This window comes from Zeus faber, assembly GCF_960531495.2.
Source record: "Zeus faber genome assembly, chromosome: 1".
NCBI lineage: Eukaryota > Metazoa > Chordata > Actinopteri > Zeiformes > Zeidae > Zeus > Zeus faber.
In genome coordinates this window covers 30,990,745-31,014,220 of record NC_137193.1, presented here as the reverse complement: position 1 = coordinate 31,014,220, position 23,476 = coordinate 30,990,745, and the positions used below count along the sequence as shown (strand labels likewise).

At 45.2% G+C, this 23,476-nt stretch overlaps 2 protein-coding genes across 5 annotated transcripts; one reads left to right on the top strand and one right to left on the bottom strand.

Moving 5' to 3' along the window:
* Positions 1-38: 38 nt before the first annotated feature.
* bag6l (BCL2 associated athanogene 6, like) lies at positions 39-17,155 on the bottom strand. 4 transcript variants are annotated; one of them, XM_080006420.1, is made up of 25 exons: positions 16,860-17,155; positions 16,625-16,709; positions 15,150-15,267; positions 14,525-14,751; positions 13,796-13,867; positions 13,590-13,712; positions 12,924-13,141; positions 12,670-12,799; positions 12,215-12,418; positions 11,885-12,119; positions 10,173-10,235; positions 8,911-9,230; positions 8,751-8,823; positions 8,328-8,632; positions 7,711-7,981; positions 5,206-5,375; positions 5,022-5,075; positions 4,832-4,934; positions 4,605-4,729; positions 3,305-3,439; positions 3,034-3,105; positions 2,380-2,565; positions 2,032-2,139; positions 1,473-1,619; positions 39-761 (listed from the first exon to the last, which is right to left on the bottom strand). In XM_080006420.1, the coding sequence occupies exons 2-25, from the start codon at positions 16,703-16,705 to the stop codon at positions 663-665; spliced, it is 3,639 nt and encodes a 1,212-aa protein (XP_079862546.1). In that variant the 5' UTR covers positions 16,706-16,709; positions 16,860-17,155; the 3' UTR covers positions 39-662. The 4 variants fall into 4 exon arrangements, with proteins under 4 accessions (XP_079862546.1, XP_079862548.1, XP_079862547.1 ...); XM_080006422.1 differs by having other exon boundaries at positions 7,711-7,978; XM_080006421.1 differs by having other exon boundaries at positions 8,328-8,629.
* Positions 17,156-17,940: 785 nt separating this feature from the next.
* LOC307242830 (uncharacterized protein) lies at positions 17,941-23,476 on the top strand. Its single transcript, XM_080017424.1, has 6 exons — positions 17,941-18,222; positions 19,304-19,985; positions 20,123-20,172; positions 20,280-20,410; positions 21,344-21,510; positions 22,543-23,476. Exons 2-6 carry the CDS (start codon positions 19,494-19,496, stop codon positions 22,711-22,713), a joined length of 1,011 nt encoding a protein of 336 aa, XP_079873550.1. The 5' UTR covers positions 17,941-18,222; positions 19,304-19,493; the 3' UTR covers positions 22,714-23,476.

Here is a 23,476-nt window from a genome sequence, read left to right as displayed (position 1 = left end):
CAAATGAGTGAAATGGAGGACTGTCTTTTCTCACTATTATTTATTTCTAATGTGGACTGTAAGAAGCATTTTCTTCTAATACATACTATGCATTCACAGTTTATTAAAAAAAAAAAAAGTTCTATAAGTTGCTGCTATGCCCGCCGAAAATAGCATTAGACAGTCACCTATCAGCGCTACGGTCCTGATCATAGCAATTCTTGTATTCTCAACTGAAGAAGAAAACTCGTATTCCATCCTCTGAATTGGACAAATGTTAATAGACATCTTAAATTCCTAAAAAATACAAATAAGTAAGACTTGGTATGGGCAACAAGTTTAAAAGAAATGGAGATCCAATGTTATGGTAAGAAACGCCACTTAATTGACTTGGCGCTAACATGGAGCGATGACATTTTACGTATGTGAACGTTACAATATACAATTTGTGGCAATTTACAATTCAGTCTCATATATAATACACTCAACATAGAATGGATTTACGCTATGTTCCCAAGAGGCTGGTTCAACAACCTAAAACGCACTGGTGACAAATCAGCCCTCCCAGCGCTTGTTTCCGGGGCGGGGGGGGGGGGGGGCTTGTCTGCCAGATCCTGGGTGAATGTCTAGACTGGGTACGAAGCGGTTGCTGCCGTGAGAGGATGAACCAGTGGGATGTGGGATTAGGAATCCTCCAGCGAGAAAGCGCGGTGCGTGTTGGGGAACTGCTGGGAGCTGTAGTTGGGGTCGTCCTGCACTCTCTCCTTGATGTCACTTTTTACCTGCGATGGGAAGTGACGTGAAGGAAACAGGAATGAATATCTTATTATTCACGTTCAACCAATTGTGGTAAGCTATCGGGAATTGCAGACAAAGCCATATATCATGATCAGAACATTTGTGAAATTCCCTTAGAGTCCGCTCACAAGGTTTCTTTAGAAACAAATTATAAACATTGGCTAAAGCTCTCTATCTAACCTTGGAAACGTTACAAATCCTCCTCGCAGTGACCCAGCGCTCTGCATAGCGTAAGATAGACCTGACGCAGGCTGGTGGAGCACTCCTTCATTAATATTACATTCAGTTTGAAGTTTATTGGAATTCAGTTCCAAACGAATCAATTCAATTTCAAATGATGCTATTCATATTCAGCTTTTCAACGCAATTATTCAATTGTATTACGTATCTACATCCAGAGCGGTTCCCATGTAAATCATCACTAAATCCAAAATATTGTCTATGCCAGCTATACAATAATAATAATAATTCTCTTCATTCACAGCCACTGACGTCGCCCTTTCGTTTAATACCAAATTCCAAAAGAGGTGATGTAGTTGATTTTGCTACAAACCCACTTAGCGCCGCTTCTCTCCCCAGGGACACAGCAGGGGGCGAGGTGGTTCAGAAATGCAATCAAAAGATGGAGTTTTACGGGTCCAAGCGATACGATCTGGCACGCGGCCAGGCTCTGACTCGTACACCGGCGTCGTTACCTGGTCCGCGTAGGCCTCCTGAAGCTCAGGCATCTCTAGCTCTCCCTGCAGGCTGCTGGGAGCCGTGACGGGGCGGACGCCGGCCGTGCGAGCGGCTCGACTCACCGCGTCGGAGAGGGAGAGGTGGGGCCCCTCACACTGGGAGGTCTAACAAAGAAAATAAATAAAAATCAATACTACTCGCCACTCTTTTTGTATACATTCTTTTCTCGGCACTTATCCAATTTGTATTATTTTGTCTCTCGTGAAGAGACTTTTGTTATTTATTAGTTATTTATTGAACTTTGTATGTTCTCACCGTGTTAAAAACTGAAAAACCGAATCAACTATAAATCGTTAAAAAAAATTAAAATCAGCGCTTTCGAAATGTCGAGCGATTAACAATACACAAAATAATCCCAACACCCAAGAACCGTTTACCGGCGGAAAAAGCATTTGGCCCCGATCGTGTCAGAACTTTTGTGTGCGAGATTTCTGCCTCGTCACCCGCAAAAAGTAAAAGACAAAGAGGACGGAGAGAAACCGTCCTGGGATGACCGGGCGTGCCGAGGGGCCTCACCTTCCTCCGCTTGGCGGGCATCCCGTGGAGGTAGGCGTCGGACAGCGGCGGCTGGGCCTTGATCTTCCTCTGAGACAGCATGTCGTGCCGGATGATGGGAACCCATTCCTGCCGGCGGACAACGTTCCCAGTGACAAGGGGGCGGCGGCTGAGGGGACTATTTCAACAACCTGCTCTGTCAGCGGGTGGAGGTAGAAAGGACAATCTACCCAACTCCCAAACAGGGCTGGATATTAAATCCATTATGACGGGTTGTTGTTTATCGGTGGAGGTAAACGGTCATGAAATTAGATTATCATCAGATCACGACACCATTTTGGAACCTTCGTGAGAAAACAATGTTGTTACCGGTGGCATGGCTGCTGCCCAGGACTCCACCTCAGCCCCGGGCTCGTCCCTTCCCGTCGGCGCCGGAGCCTCCAGCAAGGACGCTCTGCCGGGCGGCCTGTTCTCCTCGGGCGAGGGCCGCTCCTCTGACACGGCCATGGCGTCCTCTGCTGTGGTGACCGGCGCAGGTGACGGGGACTCGTCCATCTGACGGGGTGTGCGTGGAATTACAGGCGGGCTCAGCAATTGTGAAGAATTTATTACGACAATAATTACTCAATTTTATGTAATATCACACCGTACAAGGTTTACATCCGGTAGCTGGGACAATGACATGATGCCAAGTAAATTAACTAAATTCTTTCAACTTAATAAACATACGTGAATAAGCAAAATACATATTTTTTACAAAATAAAAAATATATAAATGCATGTATCTCAATGTTTTTTTACTCTCCTTAAAAAGCCTTCTTTGCCATTTACCAAGGTGTTTCTAAAGGGCATGATACACTTGGTGTATCATGGCACCAGAGCTGGGTATTGATCTAACCATGGTTCCTGGCAACTGAAATATGAACCTCTAAACTCTAGATTTGAAATAAAACTCGCTCTAATATCTTGTCAACAAGATCAACAGCCATTAAGTTGTTTTTGCCAAAAAGGACAAAAGCTCACCTCGACATTATGGCTCTGCGCCTGCGGTTCGGCTTGTGCCTCCGCTGCCTCAGTCCTCTGGGTGGACTCGCTCTGGGAAATAGAAATCAGAAACCCTATCATCTCCACATACAACTGAAAAGCTTTGATTGATGAAATGTCCCAGAAGGTGATTATGTATTTTTAAAAACATTACAATGTTAGGACCACAACCAGCTTCAAGTGGCATGGTAGGTTTTCTATGGGGGGAGCTGGTGTTGGCGTACTCTTTTTCCAGGTCGGGGTTTACTACCTGTGTGTAGATGACATAGTGCTGGATCTGGTCCTCGGTTACTGGGTTGTGCTCCAGAATGACGTGGAGCCTCATGGACATCATACTGGTCAGCCAGTTGACAAGGCTGGGGTTGACCTCAGCCGACATCCTCCTCTGTGCAAAACAGACGGCCTCCATTCAACTCATTGGGGTAGGTTTATTCCCATAGTGTCCGCACCAATTGCCAAGACGATGAGCAATAATATATTGTCTTTCAGTCATGAAACCGTGATACACAATGTCCAAATGAATGATGGTGATGACCTAACCCAACCCAAGCTGTGACCAAAAATGTCTGGTGTCATATTGTATTCATTATAAAACCTAGTAGTCTGATATAACATTTTCAATGACACACACACACACACACACACACACACACACACACACACACACACACACACACACACACACACACACGCACACACACACACACACACACACACACACACACACACACACACACACACACACACACACACACACACACACACACACACACACACAATAAATGCAGTAACCCAAAATCTGAAAATCGATTCATTTCCGTATGCGCCATGTTACGATGTGGATATTGTATTTTTACCTCATTTCATATTTTACACAATACTCCAATTTATCCTGGCATCAGCCACCATCATCCTAAAATTTGCATCGTTATACCAGTTTAATCTAACTAGGAGGAAGGAGGTGTACTTGACCGGCCGGTCATTATTTGACTTTTTTGACCACATCGGCATCGTTATGCAGCCAAAGTGTTCCGATTTTTAAATAAGTGTTATAAACAAAAATACATTGATTATTTATCCTGTACTTGTTTTATACTACTTTTAAGTTACTCACCAAAATAAGTGCAGAAGTCCAACTAGGCATTATAAATCCATCCAAGTTTGTTAACATTCGCGTTTAGACATGGCTCTCAAGGAAGCGACGCTGTGTTCATGGGAAACTTGGAAAACTAATTCATTTCAGAAGTGATGATGCGTGCACTGAAACTTGGAAAAAAATAAAAAAATAATTTAATATCATCTTTAAAAAAAAAACGGTCTATCAAAAAGTTATTTGTGTGTTTATTTTTATTTATTTGTTTGGTTATAAGTTAAATGTTATCAAATATAGAAACTTATATAAAATATATGTTTTTCAAATTGATTAAAAAATTTTGCACTTTTTTGACAAATATTGGTCAAAAGATGGGTAATCGGTGTACTAGGACTCTCCAAAATCAGGATCGGCATCGATCACAAAAATTTGGAATTGGTGGGGCTCTAGTACTCACAATGCGGTGGTTGATAACAGCAGTCAGGGCTCTCTGCTCGCCGCCCAGACAGTAGAGATTCAGGGCCAGACATTCAAACAGGCCCTGGGTGCATAGCAACAGCAGGCGGGGGCCGAATGTGTGATCTACAAGAAGTAAAAAGATTGAAAAATTATTAAAAAGAAAGGGGGGGGGGGCTCTTTTTTTCCTCATAACTAGGAGGTAGTGGATCAGATCGACTCTCCCACCATTGCAGCGCAGGATGTGTGTGGCCATGCGTGTGAACTGCTGTCTGAGGAAAGACATGTTGGTCTGGATGATGTCCACTCCTTCTTGTACGGTTACGGTGGCCTGTTCAGACAAAACAAACAAAGAGACAAACATTGACACGAATGGTCCTGTGAGCGCTGTTGGTTTAATTTCGGCAGCGTCCCTTACAAAGCTCTCGGCGATGTATTCCTCCAGACCGTTGATGAGGTCCTCGGCCGCATTCTGTCGAGAAACAGGAAGGACGACTTGTTGGGAATACCAAAACAAATGAATAAATAAGTCAAAGTCAACTAGGAGCCGGTTGAGCTGCATTTACACTAGTCGCTAGATTTGGAGAGGGTCGGGAACTTACGGCGATGTTGGCGTCAGTGGGCTCGCAGCCCTGGAGGTAGTAGTCAGCGAAGAAGTGTTGGAGCTGCGGCTGGATGCGGCTCAGCGGCTGGGCGTTGCCGTGTAGCAGCAGCACCATGTCTGCCATGGAGAAACTCTGACACACCAGGGACAGCAGATCACCGAAGAAGCCTTGAGGGAGACGGACGGACTGTAAGTGACCCTGGTGGGGTGTGTATTTTCGCGGATATGTATTAAAACAGCCTTTCTGGCCTACACTCCTGCCTCAGTCAAGAGCAGAGTTGATGATGAGAAAAAATTGGTGCCGGTCAACGTGCCCTGGGAGAGTTCAAGTTCCCCAAAAAATGGGAGAGATTCTGGTCAAATATTTTCTGGGTATATTGAGCTTAAAACAATTGATAAGCATTCTTCATCTTCTTTCGGCTGCTCCCGTTAGAAGTCGCCACAGCAGATCATCTGCCTCCAATACCTTCTGTTCTGTGCATCTCCCTCCCTTACACCAACCGCCTGCATGTCCTCCCTCACCACATCCATAAACCTCTTTTCCTCTTGCCTGGCAGCTCCATCCTCAGCATCCTTCTCCCAATGTAACTCGCATCTTTCCTACACATGTGTCCAAACCATCTCAATCTGGCCTCTCTCACTTTTTGACTAAACTGTCCAACCTGAGCTGTCCCTCTAATGTACTCATTCTTAATCCTGTCCATCCTTGTCACTCCCAATGAAAATCTCAACATCCTCAACTCTGCCACCTCCAGTTCAGCCACCTGCCTTTTTGTTGGTGCCACCGCCTCTAAACCGTACAACATAGCTGATCTCACTACCGTCCTGCAGACCTCCCCCTTCACTCTTGCTGGAACCCTTCTGTCACAGATCACTCCGGACACTCTTCTCCACCCACTCCACCATGCCTGTACTCTCTTCTTCACTTCTCTCCCACACTCTCCGCTGCTTTGGATGGTCGACCCCAAGTACTTAAACTCATCCGCCTTCTCCACCTCCAGTCCTCGCATTCTCAGCTTTTCGCCACCCTCCCTCCCATTCAGGCACATGTATTGTGTCTTACTCCTGCTGACTCTCATTCCTCTTCTCTCTAATGCATGCCTCCACTTCTCCAGGCTCCCCTCAACCTGCTCCCTACTCTTGCTACAGATCACAATGTCATCCGTGAACATCATAGTCCACAGAGACTCCTGCCTGATTTCATCTGTTAATCTGTCCATCACCATTGCAAACAAGAAAGGGCTCAGAGCTGATCCTTGATGCAATCCCACCTCCACTTTGAATGCCTTCGTCACACCTACTGCACACCTTACTACTGTCTGACTGCCCTCATACGTGTCCTGTACCACTCTTACGTACTTCTCTGCCAACCCCGACATCCTCATGCAATACCACACTTCCTCTCTTGGCACCCAATCATACACTTTCTCTAAATCCACAAAGACGCAGTGCAACTTCCTCCGGCCTTCCCTGTACTTTTTCATCAGCATTCTTGAAGCAAACATTGCATCTGTAGTACTCTTTCCTGGCGTGAAACCATATTGCTGCTCGCTGATCCCCACCTCTCCTCTTAACCTAGCCTCCACTACCCTTTCCCATAGCTTCATGCTGTGGATGATCAACTTTATTCCCCTGTAGTTACTACAGCTCTGTATGTCTCCCTTATTCTTGAAGATGGGTACCTGTACACTTCTTGACACCACATCCTCTCTCTTTCCAGGATGGTGTTAAACACTCTCGTTAGAAACGCCACCTCCATCTCACCTAAACAATTTAATGCTTCCCCAGGTATGTCATCTGGGCCAACTGCCTTTCCACTCTTCATCTTCTTTAATGCTGTTCTCACCTCATCCTTGCTAATTTGCTGCCCTACTTGATCCACTATCCCCACATCTTCCACTCTTCTCTCCCTCTCATTTTCTTCTTTCATCAACTCCTCAAAGTACTCCTTCCACCTTCTCAACACATACTCCTCAACAGTCAGCACATTCCCATCATTATCCTTCATCACCCTAACCTGCTGTACATCTTTCCCAGCTTGGTCCCTTTTAAGGCATGTAGATGTATATAATTTTATAATAATATTTAAAATAAAATAGGTCCTGCCAGTTAACACTATAAATATAGCGATAATTATCGTTGTTTTATCGGCCAGCACAAATTATAATTGTGCTGAATTATTTTTACCGGACATTATGAGCGGAGAAATTTGAATGTCAGACTTGAGCAGATTTTCCCTGTCAAAAACCGGTAATTACCGGATAATGGAAACGCTGGTTGAGAGCAAAGGAGCATCGCACCACCGCACCTACACTGAACCAGACAAGTTTATTTTAGTATACTTCAACCACCTTTATATTTTATTCAGAAGAAGCGAGAAAGAAAATCCCAACTGATGCTACCATGAGGTGATTAACATATACAGCTAAATGTTATACAGAACGTCCATGTCGCTGCAATGCAATTTTGAACTTCATTACTTATAACTTAGGGATATTCTCACCCACTGCATCCCCGGAGCCTGGGGTGAACAGGTTGCTGGTCTGGGAAAGCCTCTGGATGAACTGGGCGATGCTCTCGCCATTCCCCTGCTGGGCCCCTAGCGAGCCCATCATGGTGGAGAGCACGCCTTGGACGATGCCCGTGAACAGCTCTGGGCTCAGTGAGTCCCCACCGCCGACTCCGCCCGGGGCCTGGGGAGGTGGGGGAGGAGGAGGGGGAGGAGGGCCTGTGGGTGGAGGAGCACTGGGAGTGCCAGGAGCCTGGGTAGGCTGCTGACCGGTGGGAAATCAAAGTCAGAGGGTCAATTAGAACACATTGAAATGTTAAAAAATGTTGCATGAAATGAGACATATTTCTATTCTTTTTATTCACTTTAATGTGAACACCATGTTTCCTAAATCAATTTTACACTATATTCTATAAATAAAAACACATTTTACTATTTTTCTCATTCTGACAAGCAACTAATTCTATTAGAGTGCTGTACGTGTTTAAAATAAAAAAGAAAATTATCCAATAACTGGGAGTGATTTAATTTAAACCAGCCAGTAGCATATGATGTCCCTTTTCTGCCCTTATATTATATATTATTCAGTTCTACAGCTTCCATGCGCTTACCTGTATTAAATCAGTCATGCCCTGGAAGAAGCCGGGCACACCAGGCAACGTCACAGTGATGGAGGGTGGCACGCCCCCACCTGGTCCGGCCGCTCCACCCAATAGGGAGCCCAGGAGCTGGGCCAGGTTTCCCCCGGAGCCCCCCTCCGGTGGCTGGCCCGTGGAGTTGTGGGTGGGCATCTGACCGGAGGTACTCGTGGCCGTGGTGAGGGGTGAGGGACCGGTGGAAAAGGAGGGGTCCGATGAGGAAGAGGTAGAGAAAGTGAAGGAGTGGGAAGAAGAGGAGGTGGACACTGGGTCGCCTGCTGAGATGAAAAAGTGTGGGGAGGCGGGGGACACAACAAATCAAATCAAATTTTATATTTGACTTGTGCCTTTGCACAAACTGTATTGATGACTTTGTGGAGTGGAGCTGCCACTCACCTGCCTGCCCTGGCATCAGGAGCTGCCCAACCAGACCGCTGATCATCTGGGTGAGAGGGGAAGGAGATCCCTGCTGCAGGGGAGGTCAACATGAAGCCATGGTTCATTCACTTCTCTTCCAATCTCGGTGTCTACATCTCACATCATCCTCCTGCCTCACCTGCCCTGGTTGGAGCCCTGCTGTAGGGGGCACCGCTGCCCTGAGGTTGATGGTGGTCCCTCGGGTGGTTCCGACAGGCTGGGATGGGCGGGGGGAGAAGGACGGTCTGGTGATGACGACCCTGGCCTGCGCTGGCAAAGGGGTTTGCGGGGGAGGGGCTCCCTCCGCGGAGGGGGAGCCGGCTGCGGCGCCTGGCGGCATTTGACCCGGTTGGCCCACCGCGGTGGCTGCTGCCATGGCCGCGGCCTGGTGGGAGATCTGGTGGATGATGGCCTGCATGAACTCTGGTGGGAGCCCTGGGATGTGGACCGGCGTGGAGCCTAAACAAAACATGCTACTTTACTCTTAGAGCAACAAAACAACACCTCAGAATGAAATTCAAGATGGCTGCCAATGTTAATATATCCATTTATACCTCATCAAAGGCCAAAAAAGAACATGCCTATTTTATTGATGAATATTAGTGATGTAAACGTGGCGGTGTGCACTGCAGGAGTTTCGCGTTCTCAGAACTCTACATATTTAGAGGCGGGCCTATCATCGGGATTTTTTTGTGCCCACGATGTCCGCATCCTGCCCTGTACCATAATGCGCGCACATTGTACATATGAGCCCCGCAGCGGAATTAGATTTCATTTCAGATGCCACTTTGCAGATACCATCATCTCGCTATGTCAGACCGCCATCACGTGGGGGTAAAACCAGGCAGTTCTCTAATATTTTTATAGCTGAATAACTATTCAACATGATTCATTTATTTATTTTAGCCTACATTCGCAAATGCACGCAAAGAAATGCATTGTCGATCTGGAAAAATTGTGGAGCGCGATCCGCAGCTCAGATCAGAGCGATCTTTTATCCAAACAAAGTGTGCGTTTTTTGTAGACTTATTTATTTTACTGTTTTTTAATTGAATGCAACAAAATAACTGTGTGTAACCGTGCGTAACGGGAATACCTTCTCCGTCCCGTCCCCACCCCACGACTGTCTTTATCATCCCTTAATGAAAATAAATATATATTTCTATATGTATATATTTAAATCTTTAAAGAGAGATGTATTTTTGATTGTGTCAGTTTTGATAATCGCCAGTATCAACTGGGTCAAAGTTGGAACTATTTGAACTTCGGCCATCACGTCTCAAATTATTTTGCAAGGTAAAAAAAATAAATAAATGTTCCCCCCCCCCCCCCAAGTACCAATGGCTGGATGGCCCATCCTACCTTTCTAAACAGGTAGGACATGAACGCAGAGGGGCTTACCGGGCTGTGCAGGACCTGCAGGATTTGGCTGACCTGGAACCTGTGGCCCACTGGCAGACTCACCTGCAAACACACAGAGAGAAAGAGAAGATCAGAGAGCTTTATATTCAAATTAGGGCTGTGAACGTTAACGCGATAATAACATGTGAATACAAATTAGTTTTAACATTTTTTTGATGCATTAACGTAACGGGGGGGGGGGGTTCATCTATTTTTTACGGGGAAAGAAGAGAGGGTTAACAACAGGAGAATCCCGGTGAAACCGGCAGGTATGTGCGCTTATGTACGCACCATAGGCAGATAAGACATATTTGGCCAGACAGAGCCACAAGTCTCAAAGGCAGCCTGCGCTTGTGGCTCACAGCGCTGATGATTGACTAGCAACAGGCTTGGCAACGACACATTGACTGATTGACACACATATAGACAAATCAGTTTTCAATTCACAGTTGGTGCATTGTTTTTTTTATTTTTATTGGGTTAAGTAATGAGTGGGACAGAACATGATAAATGTCAATGTAAAAGCTGAAAACAAGTATAATATTATTATTATTTAAATTTTGGTGAAAACCGGGAAAATTTGGAAGTGAATGTGGAAAACTGGGACATTTTAGTATTTTATATTTGCTGGGCTTAAGTTTGCCTCAAGACAATATCTGTCATTGTTTTGGGTTGTTAATTGATTTCCAATTGACATACATTCCGTAATTAAAGCATATTTGTCCACTCCTATGTTGATGAGAGTATTAAACATTTGGAAAAAAAGAACCCTTTAAGGTACATTTTGAACTGATAAAAAATGTGCAATTAATTTACTATTTGCGAATTATGGACAATCATGCAATAAATCGCGTTTCAATATTTTAATCGATTGAAGGCCCTGATTCAAATTCAGTGTTCTTCATCGTACCCTAGGGGACAACCTGGAGACTTGTGAGGAGAATCTACTACATTTTAAATAAGTCGAATAAAAGGAAAACTTGATTGTTCTAAAAAATAAGTTGTGACTAACTACACCACAAGATGGCAGCATTGGACAAATACTGTAAACGCAGCCTGTCAATTGGGAAACTATTGCACAAGTTAAAATCCAGTTTCAGTTGTGTCTGGGTGTTCTCGTGGGACCATTTCAATCCCACATAACCGCAATCTGGGATGGGTTTACAGCTGCAATATTGCATGCTGAGAGCTGCTTTCACAAAATGAGAACTCTCCTTGGCTCACCAAAACACCCATATTATGTAGATCTGGTGCCAACAATGAAATTAAGCAGTTTGGGGGGGCCCACACTAAAAAATTGTATACAATAACACCACAGCACATTCTGTGACTTGAGCGAAGCTTGAAATTTTTCTTTTGTTATTACAAACAAAAAACACATAGACCTACTATTATTTTGTGCAATTGGCCCACTCTAAAATTGAGTTAACATCACTGGTTTGGTTAAGGGTTACACCATGTTCTTGGGAAACCAGCTCATTGTCTATGTTACCTAGATTGAGAAGAGAGTCCACACCAATTTCATCCCTTTGTGTCCAGTGCTGAGATTGTGAGTGGGCTGATGCATGCTAACTGTGTCAGCTCAATGCCAGGCTGTTGAGAGAAGCAACTAGCTGAGCTCTTGTGAAACTTGCCCAAAAACTGGAAATTCCCTTTAACTGGTAGATAGCGATGGAAAGGATGTCTTTTGAACTCCAGGCAAGTTCTCCTACCATCAAGGTTCATTTGCATCATGACCACAGGCTCCATGGTCTGGTGGGTGATCCGGATCACCCTCGGGCCTCCTTGACCCTGCCCGGGCTGCTGGCTGCCACCATTACTCTGACCCGCCGGTGCCTGGGCTTGGCCTTGCTGATCTGACTGGCTAGCGGCCTGGGGGGGCTGCGTTTGTCCTTCAGCTGTTGGTGCCCCATTAGATGTCATTGTCATTGTAGTCCCGAGGTTGATCTATCACAAAAAACAAAAATTACAATAATTTAAACAATACTTATGTGTTGATATAAAGTTATTTTGATATGAAGTAACAAGCCGTTGAAACCTACTGGGATGGGCATGTGCGGCAGACCAGCCTGAAGCAGCACTGGGGAGGCATAGTGGGCCATGGGTCGTACCACGTAGAGGTGTCGCGGAGGGCTGGAGGCCAGATTGCAGCGCAAATCGCCAAGGGCAACTAAGGTGTTGCCCAGGAGACGAAGAGCATCTCCAACCAGGTTGAGAGTGCGCTGACCCTCCTCCCTCTCCCGAATCTGTAAGAAAATACAAAAGATTGCAGAGTTTTGCATCAGAATGGAGTGCCATCTCCTGAGGACTGGGTCACAATTAGGGCTGAAAGAGACAGAAATACTACAGTTTTCTCCAAGCAAGGGCGACATGACATCGTGCGATTGAAAAAAGGACATCTATACCTATATTTGAAAAAAGACACTATTGCTCGGCCCTTGCAGGAATCACATCATTTTTATGTCAGTCGTGTGCAGTTGTGTAGATAAAACCTCACATTGTTGTTGTAGTCTGCTGACGTGGCCGCGCCCAGGATGGAGTGGGTCCTCTCGATGAACGGCCGCAACCGCTCCTCTACCCGCCTCACTTCGGAGAGAACCTCCACAAACTCACCTGGGCTCGGGTGGCTGGGAACACCAGCAGAATGGGAATGCAAGATTAAAAAACAAAACAAACGTGGTGACGACATAGGTTTAGACTGCAAGAGGAAAGGGTAAAAAATAATTAAAAAAACAAAAGAGGTGGTCTTACTTGGGGCCAGAGTGGGGTGGCCCCTCAGTTTGGGTGGCAGAGGAGGAGGAGGAGGAAGAGGAGGAGGGAGGAGGCATGGCCGTGGGGGCGGGGGGGGTGGTGTCCATGGGCTGTGACGAAGTCGTCCTGGTCGTTCCTAGGTCATCGGAGGAGGAGGGCTGGGAGGGAGAGGAGGGCCGAGCGGCCTCCGGCTGAGAGCCGCCTTCACTAGACTGGCCCTAGAAACCAGGAAGACACTTTTGAGTTCAGGGTATCCTCTACTGTAGCCTTCAGTGGGCCATCCACTATTTCCACTGTCAGTGGTGAAATATAAAAAATAATATATAAAAGGCGTAAGTGATAAGAAAGTTCCCTTGAAATAGCAGGTTTTGTAGGAAAATAATCTGTAACCTCTCTGATTGTTTATAACCCATCCAGGAGAGTTTAAATGCACACACACACACAACACACAACACACAACACACAACACACACACACACACACACAGGTGAATTACCATGTAATGTTTCAAATTCATTCATTCATTTTGTTTTCCCTGAATACTTTGTTCAATAACGCATGCTCTTTGAAAGAACATCACGACCACAGTGGCACTGACTACCTTCCCTGTTAACCCAACATTTCTAGCGTCAACACTGGATCTTTCAAACTCTTCAACCGTTCTACCTCCAGCCGGTGGATTAGAGATTGTGCGTCTCTCAGCAGGTTCTCAGCCAGCTGCAGCCTCATCCGCGGCTCGCTCTGCATTGACTGGTCCATGTTGATGTGCACGTCGACGGATCCGTTGCTCTGCGAACACGGAGCATTTATTTTAAGTTTTCCCCGGACAGCTAAGAACAAAGAATAAAAGGGATACGGGGGACACGCCTTACCCCGGCACTGGTGCTGACCCGGGCGTTCCTTCCTGCTTCTCCAACTCCGGCCATCATCTGCTGGACGGACATCTGGAGAGCAAGCCCCAGCCGTTACAATGCAATAGAACACTATTTATCTGAAACCCACTGATCCAAAATGTGAGGCACAGATACATTGACTTCACCAGTTCTTAAACAATTTTATTTTTTTCAGTTTTGATACAGTAAATACTGCGTTGAAGGTCATATACTGCTAAAAGGTTCTCTGCAAAGCTATAAAACAAATTTGGTATCAAATGCCAAATTTTTTGATGCTCGATTAAATCAATGCAATTCGGCTGATATTATCAAAGTATGGGGGTGGTAGCTCAGGCGGTAGAGCTGGTGGTCTAGTAATCTAAAGGTTGCTGGTTCGATCCCAGGCTCCTCCTGCTAGCATGCTGTAGTGTCCTTGAGCAAGACACTTAACCCCTAATTGCTCCTGATGGCTGCGTCCGTCGGTGTTTGAATAATTGTAAGTCGCTTTGGATAAAAGCGTCTGCAAAATGACTAAATGTAATGTAAATGTATAACATTTCGACCAATAACTGTATGACTGACTCTAGAATCTATGAACAACTACTTATCTAAGTTATATAACTATGGTATAGTGTTACTATTACAATCTGCAACAAACAACAACACAGAAACATCAAAGTTATTCTAGCAAAAAAACACAATGATATTGCATCTGCTGAAATGTGGCACCTGTATCTGCTGGGGATCCATGATGTTGACAGGGAGGTTGAAAGTCCCAAGCATCACGTAGCTGTTCCCGTTGCGGTCGTGCGGCATCCCCTGCGAGGCGGTGGAGGAGTGGCTGGTGCTCGGGCCTCCGTCCGCCCCTGCTGCAGACACTCCACCGCCCAGGGAGCCGGACGTGGTGGTCTGAGGCGGGGCTCGCTCCACGAGGTGGATTACTTTACCGTCCACGTCTGAGAGTGACACGAAAGGATATAAAATGTCTCTACTTCAAGCTTTGTAGGTATAAGACTGCATCTGGGTGCTCAGTGGAAAGCATTGAGAATTCAGTCACCTAAACCACATTCAGAGGAGGTTACTTACACGGGAGACCACGTTCTTGGTGAAGTGTGAATGCCAACAATGAATAATTGTTGGCATACAGGAAAGACAATAGTGTGGTCATTTATATATCAAGTGCGGGAGAGAAATTGGATCAAAAACGGTCATCAAAGACACATTTTAGACAGGCGTTAAAGCTGTGCAAGACTGCAGTCCCTCTCGAGACACAATCAGGGTATATGTGGATGTGGATAAATGTGTCTGGTCTGAACAGGGCCCAATATATAGGAATAATGCATATATTACTTACTGTATTCAGTAAGGGTCCTCTCATCTTGCAACACTCTGCCCTGGTAGATCAACCTCTGCTTGTCGACTGGGATCTCCACAGAGGAGGCTATGTGCTCCTTAAACTCCTTCACTGTCAACTGAAACGAAACGTTTGTGTAATTAAGATAAGACAACACTTTATTAATCCCCCGAAAACAGTGCAGTTAAGAAAGAGATTAAAATTAAAATTAGATAATAACAGGGTTTCCCCGAGTGTATTGGCACCACCTATAAAATTGAGTGAACATCACTGGTTTGGTTAAAGGGTACTCCATTTTCTTGGGAAACTAGCTCATTGTTTCCCTATGTGTTCAGAGATAGCGAATAGCTAGATAGCTGCTGCATGCTAACTGTTTTGCTTGGAACCTGGTGGGCAGCCACCTCCCAGTATCCTCCACTCCCTCGCAGACGTTTTAAACATCCCGCTGGGTACCGAAATCCGGTATCACTATGGCACCGGTTCCTATATGATCGATATCTACCGGACCGTATCGCAACGCAGATTTCAGCGCCTCATTTCAGTGCCATGGCTGAGTTGCCGATTTAAATATCTGCCCTCTGGTGCTTCAAAACTGCCACACGCGCCTTCACTGACATTATCGTTTGGAGCACGCCACTTGAATTTCTCTGTATGACGCCACTTTCCTCTCCCGTGCGACTCGAGCTAAACAGCAGCTGCACTTGTCAATGTCACATTATGATCGCTTAGCCGATCAGATTAAAGAAGTGGGGTCGTAAAAGTTTTCCCTATTGATAACGTCCGGCTCATAAAAACTGTCAGTTATGCGTTAACAAGTATATGAAAAGTAATGAAGGACAAATGGAGTTAGTTCATAGAAATCTCTAAAATAGCGCCAATCTAAAAAAGAAGGATAAAAACATTGCCATGAATCTTTTCTTGTCATTCCGATCAAGCTTTACATTTTATATGTATTTTATTTCACTAAATGTCCTTATTGAAAGAAACAAAAGTGTCTCGCTTCACAAACTAATCAAGGTACGCCAAAATACTTGCAATGGTTTTTCCACTAATTCCTGCAACATATGCACATTTTAGTATTTTTAGAGCTTATTGTGCGTAATCTCCGGGTGCCATGACATTTCACTGCATATATGTATGACTGTATGTATATGACAAATAAACCTCTTGAATATGAAGATTGATGTGGATAAAATTTGCACCACGAGATGTCTGAAACGCCCCAGTTCTAACAAGACCATGTCCCGGGGTTCAGCAGTTGTTGTGTTCCAGATACTTTTAGCTCGAAAAACACAGGAAGATTTAAAAAAAAAAATCCCAGCAATAACAATAGCCCGCTAAAATATTAACTTTTTATTCATATTAACTTGAAACGATTAAAAGCATCGTCTATCATACTGGTAAACATCGACACTACCATCTGACATCTGGAATAAATCCCATCCTAAGCTATTGATCAGGTCGTGTGGCATTACCTCGCCTTTGACTGTGTAGCTCCTGCTCTGAGAGTCCAACGTCTTTACGGTGACTTCAATGGTGGTGCCCGAATCTGCCATGGTTCTAAATAAAAAAACGAAATACATCTTTATCATATATGGCAAGATTTCACTCTCACAACCTGTGTTTTGACTCAATCGTAACCGCGATGGTGCCATTTATATTCAAGCGAAACGAGAGCAAATTCAACAGCGGATCCAAACAGAACACTACCTGGTTATGTATATTCAGTTTGCACTGGACACCGCTCCGCTCGTCCGTTGTTATTGTTGTTAGCCAGCTAGCTAACGTTAGCTAATCCCAATTATCGGGAGGCTAACACAGCTAACTAGCTAACGCTAAATCTCCCCGGTAGAATACAATGTCGCGTCTGTTCAATAAGACAGCCCGTGTCAGCTTTTATGTGTCACCGACTACGAGCATCGCCTCTGAAGGGTGGTTTGTCATGAAGAATTGCTGTTGTGTTGTGTGAGGGCATCCAGTTTATCCGTGGCCAGCTAGTCACTAGCACAAAATCACCGAAGGACCCACAAACGAACAGATTTTGGGTGTCCACTTCAAACGCCCGAGGAAAACGAAAAAAAAAAACACATGGCGATCTTTCTTTAAAAACAGATTTTTTTTTTCTTCAATTGCGGCGTCTCATATTCAACAGAAATGAGGAATCTATAACTTTGTGAGCAACCGTCATTGATTTATCTTCTTTAACTGTTACGTGTTTGTGCTTGCCTTACTAGAACTACCACCAGGCTTATTTCTATCACCGAGTCGTAATAGACTTAATGATAGTAACTTAATAATTGTTATAATACGAAGAAAACTTGTATTTATAACGGGGGAGCACAGTGATATTAGTTTTAATCGTATTATTGATTTTTCAACAATAGTTTAATAATAGTTTTCTATTTGCTTGTTTGTTTCTGCTTGTTGTAACATCAGTGAAAGTCGTATAGTTGTTATTAATATATACTTCACGGTTTTCTGTCTTATTCCATTTCATTTTAAAATTCTTGTTTTACGTAACATTTTGCGTGTATTCAATTATGTCAATTCCACGTAGTCGTCTAGCAAATGCCATTCTTGAAACCGATAGGGGTTTTTGTTGTTGTTGTTGTTGTTGTTGTTGTTGTTGTTGTTGTTGTTTTTCGGTCCGGTCAATCACATGACGGCAACGCTCGGTCGACAGCAGAGAAGTTAAAAGTGCGACGGGGTGTGGTCGTCCGGACACGCCCACTGTTTTGTGAATGAATGATCAGGACCAGGCAGCGCCTCGTCCCGTCTGCGGCGACGGGCAAGTCGGGACCCACCGTAGGTGTGGCTGCCGCAGCCATGACGCCTTAATGCTTCTTTCTGACGTAAAAAAAAAAAAACAAAAAAAAACCTCAAACCAGACAACAAGGAAAAAAAAAAAACAGTGGAAAAACTGCGTGGACCCTCCCAGCGCAACGCTCAACTCCTGGAACAGAAAGGCATAAAGATCCATGTGCTTGGAGCGGTGTGCGCGAAAACCGACGCCGCTTCTTCTTGTTGTTGACAAGGCGTCGGATCGGCTCCCAGAGCAGCGCTTGGGGAACAGGTAAGGACACCTTTCTTATTGACACATTGAAAAAAAAAAAAAAAAAGTTGCCAAATATTAAAGTGCAAATCCGTGAGATAATTTTGTATATATATATGAAAAAAAAATCCCAAATTTGATTCTTTATTTTATTATTATTTTTAGCTGACACTTTATAAGAAACAACCGTTTGGTATAGTTGCGTTGTGTGCGTGCGCGCCTGGTGGCGGGGGTCTTCCTCTCCCGACGACACGCAACAAGTGGTCAGTAAACTGTCGATCAGGATTGGGCGTTCATAGCGTTGAACAGCAGCCCCTGTAAACGTCCCTCCGCTACCTCAAATGGCCCAAGAAAAGCAAGAAAATCGAGGATCAGAGGAGGGCAAATAGAATTAGTCTCCGTTTGGAACGTAATCCTGGGACGTGTCATTTAATCCACCCGACACAGGCATATGGATTTGCATTTTCAGAAACAAGTCATTGAACCCGAAAGCGGAAGGGGTGATCATAAACCTCACGTTTCTTTTGTCCGAAGCGACTCTCAATAAGAAATACTGTGAGTAAGACATCCAAATATTTCCAATGACCAAAAAAAAAAAAAAAAATGCACAAAAAACAACAGAAATGCAACAGTGGCATTGTCTTAAACCCTTTGCCAATGTTTCTATTATAGACTTTGTTAAATGTTAAACTGAACACATCGGCAGCAGAACAGATCCAGTAAACACACACATACAGACTGAGCTTTGGGTTATTTTGGAAACAGGAGTTAGAGTTCACGCAGTCATTAGAACGCGACATAGGCATGTTTCTGTGGAGATCTGTCACTAGTTGCAGTTTACGCTAGATTCTCTATTGCAATTGAATTTTAAATGATATAAAGCCACCACTGTATCATATCATAGGAAATACCATTGGAGAACAGGCTGGGTGATGCCGTTTTGACACTGAAAACAAAGTTCAGCCCTTTGACTGTGATATTGTCTGTAACAGTTACATAAAGTACTCGCCTTTCTAGTGTGTGAGACCAAGCAGAAATTTGGGGCAATTCACTGTGCTGCTGTGACCCATTTTCTAATCATCCAATTTTATCTCCTCCCCAGCCTCCCACTGCTCTTCTCTGCCTGCCTCATAGATTGTGCTTCACTGTAGACTTGGACGCATAATCTTCCTCTTCTCACGCTTGCATTGTATTTTTTTTAATTTTAGTTTTTATTTTTTGTTTGTTTTTAAACCTCAATACCGCCCCTCTCCTTGATCCAACTTCCTGTGAAGGCTTTACTAGAGGGCAGGATGCGTAGGTTTAGCTCTGAAGGGTCCCTTCTAGACCTGGACTTTCTGCCATGGCGAAAGGCGGCACTGAAGGACCCCAGCTGCAAGAGGGAGTCCGGCATCTACACGCCGCGCCCGGAGGAGGTCGAGCCGGCCATGAAATCCACCTCCCTCCCTCCCATGATTCGGGAAGTGGGGCCCAGCCCCGGCAGGGCCGGCAGGGGGGAGCTGTCCAAGGAGCTGAGTGTCAGCGTGGAGAACTTAACGGAGCTGAGCAAGCTGGAGAAGCACCACCTGAGCGTGGGGCCCATCGGCGAAGGCTGCCGGGCCTACAGCGACGGTCAGCTGGTGCCCACGGACAAAGGCAGCACAGAGAGCATGGGGAGGGACAACCCCTGTCCCTCCTCCCCCTCCTCGCCCTCCTGCACAAGCCCCTTCTCCTTCAAATCCCAAAACAACGCCAAAGCCCGGCTGTCGTCGGCCAAACTCCACCTGAAGAGTCTGTTTGCACAGGTAAACGCCAATTGTTAAGGTGATTTGCGTATACAAGCATTTCAAGAATTTTGGTAGGAAAACATTGACACAAGCGTACCAATTGAGCAGGATGTGGTGTAAGAGGAGAAAACAAATAACCTTTCTGTCCTTTTCAGAGTCCTCATTCCTCAAACTCAAATTTATTCAACGTTGAGCAGAGTGACAGGTGATTTCTACTGTAGACAGTTATTTTTTAAATGGAACTAGGCATGCCTCACCGAGAGTGTGAGTGTGAGTGCATTTATCAACATCTTGTTATCTCCGCGACGGCAGTGCCAAAGAGAGGAGGTCCCGTCTCCTGTTCATGCGGCAGTGGAGCCAGGTCGGCCACAGGAAAGGAAAGTTCAGTCGAGAAGAGCTGGACAAGTGGGCAGAGTCTCTGAACAGCCTCCTGGGGTGTCGAGGTGAGCCCTTCCCTATCTGAATCCGCATGCCTGGGCTGGGACGTCAGCGTGACGCTTCATTTTTGGCGGACGTCACCAGTTCCTGTCTGCGATGCAATAAAGCGCCTCCCTTCACCCGCCGGGTCACGGCTATGAATAGAACAGATAGTAAACAGCGAGGTGGTTGTAAAGCACGGCCTCCAAAGAGAATAGACTCAGACTAGTCCTGTCGGACAGCCTGGGGTAAAGCTCGGGAAAGATTAGAAGCTGTCTTAACCGAGGTAACAGGGGTAATAATGGAGGAGAGAATGAGTGTTCTGCCATCGTGGAAAATAGGATTAAGAAAAGAAAAGGTTATGTAAGCGACGCAAGCCGCTTCTGGCAGTTTCTGTTGTTCTTTTGTGCCGTCCGGAGCACTGTGTTTTTGCCACATCAGAATCGAAGTCGCACAGATCGTGCCGATTCCACAGCGTAACAGTTCTTTTGACGTGTTTCGATGAATGCACTTGCTTCTCTGTGTTTGAGATGAGGTTGTTAGCTTTGGCCTATGAATGGAGTTTACTTGTGTATCTGGAACTTGTACATGTTCCTTGCTCCCCGTTCTGCAATTACAAGAAATTGCCAGGGACGATGGAGTGTAGTCTGTGCCCTTGTGCCCACGGAATAAAAAATAAATAAATAAATAAATAAAAAATCTCTGTGGCTGCCCGTCGTCGAGTGTCATTTCGGGGTCGTAGTCGATCCGGCCGCCACTCGTGAACTATTGCACGTTGTAACCACGGGGTCAGCACATGGTCCCGAAACCCCCAACACGCACGCACGCACACACAGTGATCCCTTGCTCTCGAAACTGCTATGGGAACGCTCCAGATGTGGTGTCCAGCGTTCCATGGGGTGAAAGTGACGTGGGTGATAAACCCTTGGTAAACTATCCCCCCTCCCCCCCTTCTCCAGCGGGCTTGTCCGTGTTCGGAGCGTTCCTGCGCTCAGAGTTCAGCGAGGAGAACCTGCAGTTCTACCTGGCCTGCGAGCAGTACAAGCACTCCTCCAACAACTTCAGTCTGCAGCGGCGTGCCAAGGACATCTGTGCCACCTACATCCAGCCGGGGTCCCCGCGCGAGGTACACCACCCTTTTAAAATGGATTTTTTTTAATTTTTTTTTAATAAAACAAAAGGATTTCCGCCGAATACAAGTACCTCTTACCATTCTTGTGTTATTGTCATCATGATACAAATGTTGTAGTGTGAGTTAATGATGACCTACACTGGAAAAATAATGGAGTCATTGGATCGATTATTAAAAAAAAAAAAAAAAAAAACATTAATTTGTTAAACCTACATCTTTGAATTTACACTTTGATTTCTCAATTTTAAGTGTTGGGTCTGAAATATTTCTCACAACAAGGTCTGAAAGTATGAGACTTGCACATTGCACATTGCATTGCAAGTCTGAAACATTGAAATGGCTGTGTACTTCATTCCTACTTCAGTCTTCATGCAGGTTTTCGGTCATACTGAGTCATACTGTTCTCGATTTCAAAAAAAATAATCGTATAATATAATAATACATTAATAAATAAATATAATCATTATATGATCTAAATATCTGAATACACACACACAGTATAAATATATAAATGCAACCAGAGGCCTCTAAGCTATTATAATAATAATAATAATAATAATAATAATAATAATAATAATAATAATAATAATAATAATCTTAAAAAATGTTTTTAGAGTAATCCGATGTAATGAAAACTCTTATTTGCGTGGTGGTGGTACCCTGCATTGTACGCTTTGAATCTGTGTGCTAACAGGAAAGCTGATCTCTTGAGTAAACTGAACATAACCTCACACGTCGTGGGGGAAACGCATCGTATGCCTCTCTAGGCAAACTGGAAAAAAAAAAAAAAAAGCTTTGTTGTCATGGCAATCCGGCCGGAACTTCACTTAAACCTCCTGACCTAAACACCACATCATCACGGCACCACGCGGCCGTGAGGTGTGAAGACGACATGGAACGTTTCCAACTGAGCGTGGGGAGTAATGTTTCGTTGTTGAAGGCAATAGGCGTATTTGTTTGTACTTGTGTGCGCGTGTGTGTGTGTGTGTGTGAATGACGCGCTCGTCTCCTTTCCCGCCCCGCCAGGTGAACCTGGACAGTAAGACCAGGGAGCTGACCGTGCAGCTGCTCCAGGCCCCGTCTCACACCTCGCTGTCCCACGCCCAGAAGCGCATCTACTCCCTGCTGGACACGGACTGCTACCCCCGCTTCCTCCAGTCCACCGTCTACCTCGCCCTGCTGGAGGAGGCCGCCTAGGAGCCTCCATCTGCCAAAGGGGGGGGTGGACTTGTTAGTGTGCGAGATGACCCCAAACCAGCCCCACTCCCGAGGAAGGTGTGGCTAAAACCCCCGAGCCTGATGGATGAAGGCTGAATGGTGTGTTTTCACAAGACACGGGGTGTTGCCGGTGCTGTATTTATGCACGGGGAGGAAATGCACTGCACATTGGCCACAGTGTTTTCATGGTCGGGAGGAATTTGGAGGTAAACACACTCGGAAGTCGGACAAGTGGGTCTTTGAAAAACAGACCAAGTGAAATTTAAAAACACAGTGAGAGGAGGCTTTTCTCCTCCCCGGTATATCGGACCGGTTTTAAACTATGCATATCTCATCTTGTAATCATTAAACATCCTCATTTTCTGGCCTCCCCCTCCCTGTGGGCAGTTAAGCCTCCCCACGGTCCAATAAACACATTCAGAGTTTCCTTCGCTGACGGAGAGGGAAAAAAATAAACAAGTTAGGCAAGAACGGGCGCCATAGCGAAAGGGCAAAGTACTTCTTTCCGAAGCACTTTCTTATTTGATGGCCGAGGAGGAATTCGAGACACAGGAAAGTCACGATTTCAGCTCCACTCGAAATATTGCTTTTTTTTTTTTTGAGGAAGTGTTTCTTTCACAAACACAGACTGCGTAACCTCACACGGCCCTTTCCACAAAGCATCCTGAATGACTGAGTGCTGCTCCTGTACCATGCGCCTGTAACACGTCTCCTCATGAAATGGGGCCTGACGCACAATACA

Bases quoted from the DNA above. Each gene is read 5' to 3' on its own strand.
- LOC307242830 (XM_080017424.1), top strand. From the start codon at position 19,494: ATGCGTAGGTTTAGCTCTGAAGGGTCCCTTCTAGACCTGGACTTTCTG. The intron at 19,986-20,122 runs GTAAACGCCAAT...TGTCCTTTTCAG, and splicing joins TGAAGAGTCTGTTTGCACAG to AGTCCTCATTCCTCAAACTC. The intron at 20,411-21,343 runs GTGAGCCCTTCC...CCCCTTCTCCAG, and splicing joins CAGCCTCCTGGGGTGTCGAG to CGGGCTTGTCCGTGTTCGGA.
- bag6l (XM_080006420.1), bottom strand. From the start codon at position 16,705: ATGGCAGATTCGGGCACCACCATTGAAGTCACCGTAAAGACGTTGGAC. The intron at 12,120-12,214 runs GTAGGTTTCAAC...TTTTTGTGATAG, and splicing joins TGCCGCACATGCCCATCCCA to ATCAACCTCGGGACTACAAT. The intron at 4,935-5,021 runs GTAAGGGACGCT...TTGTCTGAACAG, and splicing joins AATACATCGCCGAGAGCTTT to GCCACCGTAACCGTACAAGA.